Here is a 10,768-nt window from a genome sequence, read left to right as displayed (position 1 = left end):
GCGTATTGTATAGAGCATACTGTGAACTGAGGCACCTCTGGTTATCTGGATCAGTCCAGGATGTGATTGGGTGTCCGTGATAGGGTACAGTTGAGAGCTCTGGAGTTGAAGCTGGAGGGCAGTGCGAGCTTTTCACTGTGCCTGTCAATGTCTAGCAAAGGTGCTCACTCTAAATGCTCATTCAATCATTGGCCTCTCTGTAGAGCACAAAGGGAGATAGCTACATATGTGACAATTGTAAATGCCATATTATGTGAATTATATGAAGGCAGTACAAAGCTCTCGAAATATTGTCCGCGCCAAAGGAAAAGAGAATTCTTTGTTTACAAGTGAGGAGAGAGTGTGTGTGACGGAGAGAGGGCATGGTGAAAGAGACGGATTAAAAGAATATACATGCAGAAGGACAAAGTGAAAAGACAGGGATGAAGTGGAAGGACATGAAGTGTGACATATACATATTGAGGATTTTACATAGATGTTGGGAGTAAGTGACGAAAAGGGCGAGAGGGTGCACATGAGAGTGATGTAAAGTGGAGAACGGAAGTGATTGACACACTGTGAAGACCACTACCCATTCCACAGGCTAAAGCAATGCGCTTTGAAGGATGAAAAACTGAATGAAATGCGATTGGAACCTGACCTGCGTGTTAGACACAGATCAGACCAGGGTGCATTTATCCTCTCAGAGGGGAGAATCCCCGGCGGGATGTCCCACGGGCCCCTCCCTGCCCGCGCCTGTATGGCAGGTGCCTGTGTCTTTAAGGCCACCCAGTGCCTGAGAGCAGAGGACCTGCGCTCAGCACTGCACGCAGCACGAGCGCTGTCCCGGCTCTCGCAGCATTCTCCTCCCACCCTCTGCTGGTGCGATGTGATCGCGGAGAGATGGGACAGCTCGCTTGCAAGGGGCTGGTGCTGTCGCTGTTCGACTACAAGACCGAGAAATATGTCATCGCCAAGAACAAGAAGGTGGGCGTTTTGTACCGGATCGTCCAGCTCTCCATTCTGGCATACCTCTTGGGGTAAGGATGACAGCCTCCTGGAGTGAGTGTAGAACGTGCCAGCCTGGCACCTGGAACGCATAGGGCAAGCCCTAGGATGCACCCATGTGCCACCATCCTTGTTGGTCTGTCTGGGGTCGTGTCCAATGGAATTCAAGAGATGTAGTAGTGGGCAGCGTGTTTCTCACATTAGTTCACGTGTAAAACACGAGTTTAGTGGCTCGGCACCTGTGTAGCATGTGTCGATGTAAACGCCATACACATAAATATTTCAGAATCAAACATTTAGGCCGTCTCTAGAACATTAGATGAGCTAAGAAGCGGAAGCACAGGGAGATTAGTTAATTTGTCAAGGATCCCACAATGCAGCCAAGGGGAACGCTGGGATTAGGAGCCAGGTCTTGTTTCGCATGTTATAATTCACCATTGACGTCACTTCTTTAGAAACGCGGTTCATTAAAATAGGAAAGTGCTTCGCACTTAGCAAGGTTCCAAGTGGGCACGAAGCGTGTTGTGTTTCTCCTTCCAGAGCGGCGGGTCCATGGCTTGAGGGTGGGTATTTATTTTCTCTGCGCCTCGATCACCCTCCCTTCCCCCCTTGTAAGGGCTGATTTATCATTGAATGATGAGAGTGTTATCTCCCTGAATGTGTCGTAAACACGGCTTGAAGTGATACCTTTACATTAATTAATTTAATTAATTAAATCAATGTTGTAATAAAGTATGTTGCAATGATTAAGTTGTTAATAATGAATGAGTCCTCAAACTTTTCCTGATTTAAAAGTGGTCATAAACGTCTCAAGAAATATTGGCTGTTTTTTTTCCTTTGGGACAAATAGATCTCGTTTAGGAAACAGAATAATCGAAATGTTTTGCTACTGTGTATTTTGTTGCCAGTTCCGAATCTATCTATCTATCTATCTATCTATCTATCTATCTATCTATCTATCTATCTATCTATCTATCTATCTATCTATCTATCTATCTATCTATCTATCTATCTATCTATCTATCTATCTATCTATCTATCTATCTATCTATCTATCTATCTATCTATCTATCTATCTACCTGTCTGTCTGTCTGTCTGTCTGTCTGTCTGTCTGACTGTCTGTCTGTCTGTCTATCTATCTATCTATCTATTTGTTTATTGTACGTCTGTTTGTTTCTGTTTCGGTTTTTAATTGAGCTAACAACCTGACTTTCAGGCATTTAGAAGATGCATTAGGTAACCATGCTTAGACTGGGGAGGGTATGTTGTGACTGCTTTGCATTATCTGTATTGTACTGAAATTGCATTTACATAGCGCTTACTACCACAGACGAGGCGTTTAAGCGCTTCTGTGGTGATGAGTTAGCGATCTGCTGTAGATATGGTTCTCGTTCGCAGGTGAATAGGCCAGTAGTCGATACTGACTGCTTAAGCATGCATTTGAACGTATATATGGATTTAGATACAGCAAGCGTGGTGACATCTCAATTTAATGTACTGGTATTATGTTACTACATTGGTCATTTTCCTTTTACAGGTGACTACCGTTGTCACACTATGCTGCTTTTATAAAATTAGATAAACGTTTTTTAAGTGTATCACGGGCTTCGACGCAATATAAAAGAACACGTCTTGGCATAGATAATCGGTTTGACATTGACTGACCGGTCTTTTGGATTCATCAATGCGTTTTTGCCACATCCCGGAAGTGTCAGGTGTGTGATGCAATAGGTGGACGCTGTTGTCATAGAGATCGCCACAGCTTCATGGCCCGGGTCAGTTCTCGCTGACGTCGACACGTTGGCCTCAAGCCAGTCTTTGCTGGGGATCTGCTGACTCGTCGCCCAGGTCGCTTCCGCTGGACTTGCTAATTTGGTGCTCTGCGTGTATTAATAAACTGTTGAGGCGCTGCATGAGGCAGGCCACCAGCACGAAGGCCAACAGCCGAGCTGGTAAAATGACAGCCTTTTGCGGCCTTTTTTAACGGGCGCGAGCCCACCTCCCGAGAGTCTTGAGCATACCTGTTTTAATAGCAGTAAATCCAGCCTCTCTGGGCTTGGATTGCACCGCGGCCCGGCGCAGGGAGCGGGCCCTGGTTGCTGCAGCGGCATCCTGCTGTTTTTCTCCCTAAGAAGGAATCGCCGCCAGGTTAGCTCTTCAGAGAGCACGTGAGCAAGGTTGCTTTAGGCACCTATCTTATCTACCATACAATGTACGGATATTTCAAGTCACCAAGGAGAGGACCACTCTCACCACACTGTGGAGCGAGGCCGAAGGCTGATGCAAAGATTGATGAGACGTGTATCCTTTGCCAGGGCTTTAAATTGGATGAAGAAGGTGTGTGGGGGAAGGGGAGGGGAAGGGGAAGGGGTCCTCTAAAAGGGGCATGCACAAAAGCACATAGCTAGAGCCCTTTCCAAGAGTTGTGGCCTGTGTGGAAGCTAGGACGTGGCTTAAAACGTGTAAACTAAAAGTAAACTAAAACCCTGCACTCCACACAGCCTGCCCCCTGATCAGGAATTTGGTGTCTGTGAGTTTTCTGTTATTACATCCAAACATACAGCAATCACCACAAACGCCTATAAGGACTCAGAACCATTGGCTTTGCCAGCGCTTGTTAGCTGTGCCAAATAAATGAATAGCAAAAATGATTTTGTATTGAATAATCAGAAGTGAAAACATTTCAATGGGTAAACTTTACTAAATTCTGTGGAAGGGGCAGTGGTCTTCAGAACGTCTCAAATACTTTATTATGCAGTCTCTCACTCCGTTAAACACTCCGGGGCAGATTTACAAGCCCTTTGCGCAACTTTTGCGTCACTTTTCCCATGTTAAAAGTGACGCAAACGTGGCGCAATGGGCTTGTAAATCTGCCCCGTACACCCTTTATTTCTACGAAGCTTTCTAAACCACTCCATCTTCACTGCTCACACGTTCATACAATTGGCATGTATGCAGCAATCACTTTGTGTGCTTTTCAGAGAGGCCAACGATTGGATGTGCTTGTAGTGTGCATATCTTTATGATCCACTGACAATCACTGTGAGAAACCCGCGCTGCCTTCAGCCTCCTGATTTTAGAGCTCTCAGCCATGAGCCATCACCAACACCAGCTCACAACTTGAACCTACAACCTGAACTCACCTGGACACCTTGAGGCGACTTCGCTCAAGTATGCACCATACACGATTCAAATATTGCATGATAAAAACTACTGGAAAAACCCTTGAAAAAATCAAATACTCTCAGCGAACACAAGACAAAGTAAAAAGTGAAAGGCCAATGGGATAGCATCACTGACATGGAGTAGAGTTTTTTTTAACAGTCATTTTTGAGAAATTGATCAGTGTTTTGTTGAAGTACGTGCATATAGAGTGATAAGGACCCGTTTCAAAGTCGGTTTCTAATATCTGCCGGATCTTAGACCCACGTAAAGCCCTGGTCTTGGCGGCAGCAGCGTCTTTTGTAGTGACCCCAGCTGACTGCACACTTCTCCCTCTCTCGATATCTGCAGAACGTGGCATCCCATCGGGAACTATGGGACACAGACCCACTGGACATACAGGCAATTTGCATCGTAAAAGTTAACATGATTCTGTCATAGGGGCATGTATACCTCTCCAGTTGCAGACATTCCCACTAATACAGTCCCATCCGGTGTCATGCAATATCAGCTCCCTTCACGCGGTCTCCCCAGAAGAGCCCGTATCATGTGGTGAATCACAAGGTGAGCTGGAAACCCCGGCACAGGGGGATTCTCAACTCCTGTCAGAGGCTCCGCGAGTCACTGTGCTTGTCAGGGTGTGAAGCGTCCTGAGGAGATTGGAGGCAGCCTGAGACGGTTTCCTTTTTTGGTAGGTGGGGTGTGGGGGCAGTCAGAAGTGCCCCAGGCTGAAATTGACACAAACTCGAACTATGACAGGTTTTCAGAACAAGTTGGCAGGTCTAAAGTAGGTTTCAAAGTTCCTCCACCACAGGAGGACACACAGGTTTATCGTATGACACACCTCTCTCTACAGCTCCCAGAATGTCTGATTAGTGACCAAAACTGACAGCACACTTTCCCCTTTCCTGCCATGCTTCAACTGCCAGCCCTATTCACAACATAACATGTTCCAGAACATAGAATCCCTCAGTGCTCAATGGAACATAGACACAATGCATGTAAAAGGATACTTACCAATACACTATCATAGCCGAGTTGCTTTATAAGGCCATGGAACTCCAAGATGAGCTGAATTACGTTTTTGAAGGGGACATACAGGGAAGGCTGTCACGTTACAGCTAAAACTCAAGCTGGCATCATAAAACAGAGGAGCATTCTAGAACAGGGGCGGTGGGTGACATTTGAAAGTGGTGGGGCGCAAAGTGACTTGCATACAGCACCCTAGCGAGCGAGCGCAGCGAGCAAGCCCGAACCCCAAAAGGGGGATTTGGGGGGGTTACTCCCCCCACGAAAATTCTGAAGAAAAATCGTGCATTTTCAAGCAAATTTGAGAAAGCAGGAAGGTTAATAAAGCAATTGTGAAAGTGCAGTTATTACATTAATAGATGGCATAACATAGGTAGCTGCTTATTCAGTATAACCACAGAGCTTCATACATTCACACTTGTAAAAGCCTCTAATGTGAGCCATGATGTCTTGCCTAAGGCACAAACTGGACTGATTAAGGTAATGCATTTTAAATATAAAATGGAAATGTGAAAGGAGTGTGTAGGAAGACTTCATGGACATTGTTGGTAATTTAAACACCATTATTCAGCTCATGGATATCTTCTAATAGTTATGCGCGGCAGCTTGCCTCTCTAAAGGCATATAAAATCCTCTGAAACATCACACATGATGCATTCTAAAATGTTACAAGTCATGCACTAGGCTGCCTTTTTAAGTACATTAAGCCCGTACAGGGATATTATTACAGAGTAAAAATATTTGATGTAAACAAGGGAGTAGCCAGAAAAAGAAAATATGCCCCAGACAGGCTTAGAGGGAGAGCTCCCCCTGAGGGAGTTCTAAAACATATTTCCTGCCCCATCACTCTTTCAGTCTTTTTCGTCCTTTCAGTCCTTCAACACATATTTCTTTTTCTATCGGTTTCCGTCCTCCTTTGATAATCTTTGTAATTTTTCTAATAGTTCTTTATTCTTGCTGCCCTTCGTTCACCCATCCTTCCTTCTCTGTAGCTGTCATTCTTCCTTTCTTCACCAATACATTCATGCTTTTGCCTGTGCATCTCTATCTTCACCCATACTTCCCTTTTTAAATCCTTCCAACTATTAGTCTCATTATTGAGGCATCCTTCTCTTCATCCATCCACTTATTCTCTCCATCTATCGTCCATTGTTCTGCCCATCCAACCAATCATCCATCCACCAGTCCACCCCTTTCCCCATCTATCCATCCCTCATCCCCACTTATCTTTCTTCCTTTGAGGCTGTCTTGTGCCATTTGTTCCATCGCTTCATAAAGTCTTTATACTGCTCCCCTACACTGGTATTTATGAGCATCATGTTGGAAACTAGCGGTCTCTGATCAAACAAAGATCAGCTATAAACAAACAATTACATGTTTCATATTACTCAGAACTGCTCAGTGTCACCCACCCTTTAAGCTGCTAAATTGGTAGTTGATGATGCCCGAATTAAACCAGCAATACTTGGTGTCACTCAAAAGCAAGTATAAAGTGCACTTCATCAAGCAGGTCAGCCACATTAACATGAAACTTTCGAGGATACACCCCAAAAAGTCATAGAATCAGTTGCAAAAAAACCAAATGCACTCCAGCAACATAGGAAGTCGAATGAACACCACTGTACATAACAGCACTGTACATAACGCACACATTACACAGAGACTAGCAATCATAGGTGTGTAAAACAGTGTATAGGACATGTTATATAAGAGAAACGACAACAAGGGGTGAATTCACATGTCATCCATATTGATAGGCAGTATAGTTAAAGAGTACTTGGTCTGGAGAAGCACAAACTCTGAATTTAAAATGTAACACAATGGATTGATGCTCTCTTTAATAACAAGAACTGATTTGTACCCAAGTGAACCCTTTTCCCAACATTGGAATAATGACAGCCTGGGGGAAAATCCATACACACTAATCTATACCTTGAAGTCTGCACGCAGTTCTTTGATGACAGTTAATAGTTCACTGTAAACTACAACCAACAAAAGGAAGTCTCTGACAAAAGCAGTAACCCACTGACCTGTTTACATTACATTCAATGTTATATGCATGGTACATGTTCTTCGCAGTAAGCATATTAACCCTCTGCTCTGCACTACCTTACCATGAATTAAAACTTTGACAAGTCAAAACGTCTATTAGACAAAACTCCGATCTCGCCTGGAAGAACATTAATCACCAGAGTTTTTTGACATTTTATTTGCTGTCTGGACATTGCTAGAGCGCCGCAGCAGGTGCTTTTATGCACAATGTAAACAAGCAAACACCAAACAGGCGCCCCCGTTCTAAATCAGCACCCGGTGCAGTGGCACCGTACGCACCACCCTAGAGCTGGCCCTGTGCATTATATAACGCAACATTATAGGGCCCCTTCTCTATCATCACCATCAATGGGTATGAGGAGACCCTGAACCCAACAGCTCACAGATATTCAACTGCCTTAGGCTGCGTAGGATCCTCCTAAACTAAAGGGTAGTGGGGCCCCCTCGGCTGTGTTTTTTCCCACCTCAATTATTTATTTAAGATCACTATCACTCGGCCTTAAGTTTCTTAAATAATACGTAAGAGGTGTAGAAGAATACTAATTAAGTATCCAAAGTCCGGAAGCATTTTAATACATTGGTTGCAATTCTGCTCAATCATTTGTTTGGCAACCCAACTTTTAAGCAAAAAAGGGCAGTGGCTGCTAGAAATCCATGAACAGCTTCCTCCCCAGTCTTCCGACCTCCGCGGTTCTCTAACAACGCCCCCGCCCCCTCCCCAAGCGTCCCCCCTGATCTTTGCAGGATAATATGATTATTGAAGAGTGTGCCACCCGATGCTGTTTATAGTTATTAACGTTGACAATGCAAAGTCAGGTACACAAAATTACACTGAAAACATTAAGTATTAAAGCTGGCTCGTGAGAAGGGTGAGGCCTCCAAGAACGCAAACAATTTCTATCACGAAAGTGTGTGTCTGTCTTGACACTTAACAGTTTCAAACAAATTAAAAGCAGACAATTGAAATTGCCTCATTCAAGAAACACGTGGGACAATCTTTACATTCTTCGCACACTTCCTCATTATCAAACCGACAACAAAAGGCACAAGAGGCAGGCTCTTGGTTACCGATTTAGACAAAAGCGTCAATATTACCTGGAAGAACCTGCGGCGTGAGTGGACTCCAGCACAGGCAGCCAGGTTGCGAGCTCGCTCAGCGCTGTAGTAACGCGAAGGTTAATGTGAGGTTGACGATCACAAACCTAGAGAGGCGTCGGAGCGCGCGACCACTCCATTCAATCTCAAGGACCTGTGGCACGCGCTGGCTCCTGGCTATGACGAGTACCACGCCAGTCTTTTATATGCTTTTGGATTGGTCTACTCGGAGAGTGGGGTCACCTACAACCGCAAACATGCATTGATAGTATACAAATCACATACGTATATGTTCTGAGTTCAGCAGAGTATGGGTTCCCAAAGTTTTCTTACTGCCGACATCCTCCTCGCAGCGCTTGCGACAGTGTGTGTGCCACCCCCACGCGCGGCATCCAATGATGGATGATGCATGGTGGACCAGCCAATCCTGGCGCTGCATGCGACGCCAGGATTGGCTAGGGGGGCACATTTGCTGCTCGCCCTGTCGCCCTTTGAAAACCCGGGCTGTGGCAGGCGAACAAGTACCCCTGGGTCCCGCTGGGGAACTTACAGTGCGCATGCTTGAGATAGTTGCAAAATATCCCAAGCATGCGCACAGTGCACTGTAAGTTCCCCAGCTGGACTGCGCACTACGGTCTGCTGCAGCCTGAGTGTCACTGAAGCTGCAGGCCACCCCCCTTGCACAATTCCCAGCGGTGGGCTGAGGCTGATTGTTGCAATGTATTTTATAGATAGGATTGCGGTCGGCGGCCGCAATGCGGGTCAATTGTGGCTGGTGGGGCCACGCCCTTACGCCCCAATGGACGCACCGCGGCTGTTCTAGAATGCCTGCCCATTTGAGGATAGAGCAATTTTAGGATGGGGAATGTTTATTCCAAAAGGAAAGGTATCTCCAGCTCAGATTACATGCCCTAAAACCTTTTGCCTCTCAGTCCCCTCACTCAACATTCTAACCTGGACTCCTTCCCAACATTCGGATAGAAAGTTCCAGAAGTGGAATAGGGAAGGGGGCATGGGGTAACGTAAGGTAGATATAAAGGAGGCAAATGAAATGTAATATGTACACTTGAGATGATGAAATGAATGGAATTATAACACTGTTCTTATTGGTTGTTAGTGACACTGGGTTGGCAAAGAGAGAACTTAGGTTTTACTCTACACTGCAAGTCCCCTTTAATGTACCATCCAGGGTATCGTATTTCATACAATACATAGGGCAGACATTACCATCTCTTCAACTATCCTAAATCCTTTGTCCCTTGCTTCTTCATTGGAAAAGACTGATACATAGAATACATTCAGGATCTGTCTGTGAGAGCAACACAATAATATGCAGCTTCTATATGTGACACAAAACCCTATTTTGAACAGTTAAATGACAATAGTTCAGAATGATGGATAGCAACCAGATAGATTCCTGCTTTACCTCAACGCACTCCAGCAACAAACAAACTGCCCTAAAAGTCTGCTTATCTGACAGTAGCTCTTTTTTGTAGCATGAAATTTCAAGAAGAGCTTCCTTTTATTGTTTAACTAACCGTTATAATGTTGCCCACCATTCAAAGCTGATTGCTTGCTCTGACATCAAAATGTACTGGTATTATCTTACTACAGTGGTCATTTTCGTATTGCAGGTGACGAACGTTGTCACACTATACTTTATTAAGAAAATTAGAGAAAGTTGTTTTTATGTGTATCGTAAGCTTCCACTCAATATGTAAAAACAATCTTTGGCAAAGATAATTGGTCTGGGATTGGCTTTATCAGTGCTTTTTTGTTTTGTTTAGAGTGTTGCCAAACGTTTTTGGTGTGAAGCTGCTGGGCTTTGGTCAGTCTAAAACAATAATTGGCTATAAGCAAAAAAACATTTTTGACCTGAAAAAGCATGCATGGCCATAGCAGTCCCTTGCCCTGAAATGAACTACTTTCCGTGTGGAAGACTCCTTTGTAAAAGGGTGGAATACCATCACTGTCAGTGAAGTTGGCCAATGTCTGAAGTGGGCTGACACACTCCCCCATGCAATATACTTCAGGAGTCGAAATGACACAATAAGAGATGGAGTGGGTTGTCTAGCAATCCCTTTAAGCACCTTTCTTATAAATATAATTTTAGTAAAATCAAAAGGTTTTTGCTAGTTCCAGACCTACTAACATTTAGTATACCTCTAAAGTCACCACAAGAAGTCATCTCTTGGTTCATTAGGTTTTGCCTGCACAGCGCTTTCACTGTACTTGTGAAATCTTTTGTATTGAACTATATCTTAAAAGGGGCTTACATCTTGCCCTCTCACATTTCATTGGTTCTCTAGCTTGCCACTTACTTTTTTCATTCCTATTGGCTGCAGCATACTATTTCCTTGTTTTTCTCATGTGCCTCGTGTGCTTCTCTTATCAATTTCCCGAAGCCCAAGTACTGTTTTCATGCACTTTTGAAGTGCAACA

At 44.4% G+C, this 10,768-nt stretch overlaps 1 protein-coding gene across 2 annotated transcripts in view; it reads left to right on the top strand.

The window, feature by feature from the left end:
* The first annotated feature begins 772 nt into the window (after positions 1-772).
* The window catches only part of P2RX5 (purinergic receptor P2X 5), a 516,750-nt gene continuing 506,754 nt past the window's right edge, over positions 773-10,768 (top strand). For both annotated transcript variants that reach the window (XM_086955030.1, XM_086955029.1), the window contains exon 1: positions 773-1,019. In XM_086955030.1, the coding sequence (XP_086811156.1) occupies positions 883-1,019 (137 nt within the window). In that variant the 5' untranslated portion in view covers positions 773-882. The remainder of the gene's footprint in view (positions 1,020-10,768) is intronic.

This window comes from Lissotriton vulgaris, chromosome 2_1, assembly GCF_964263255.1.
Source record: "Lissotriton vulgaris chromosome 2_1, aLisVul1.2, whole genome shotgun sequence".
In the NCBI taxonomy this organism is placed as follows: domain Eukaryota; kingdom Metazoa; phylum Chordata; class Amphibia; order Caudata; family Salamandridae; genus Lissotriton; species Lissotriton vulgaris.
Note: the sequence above shows the minus strand (reverse complement) of the source record. Positions and strands in the feature narration are given on the sequence as shown.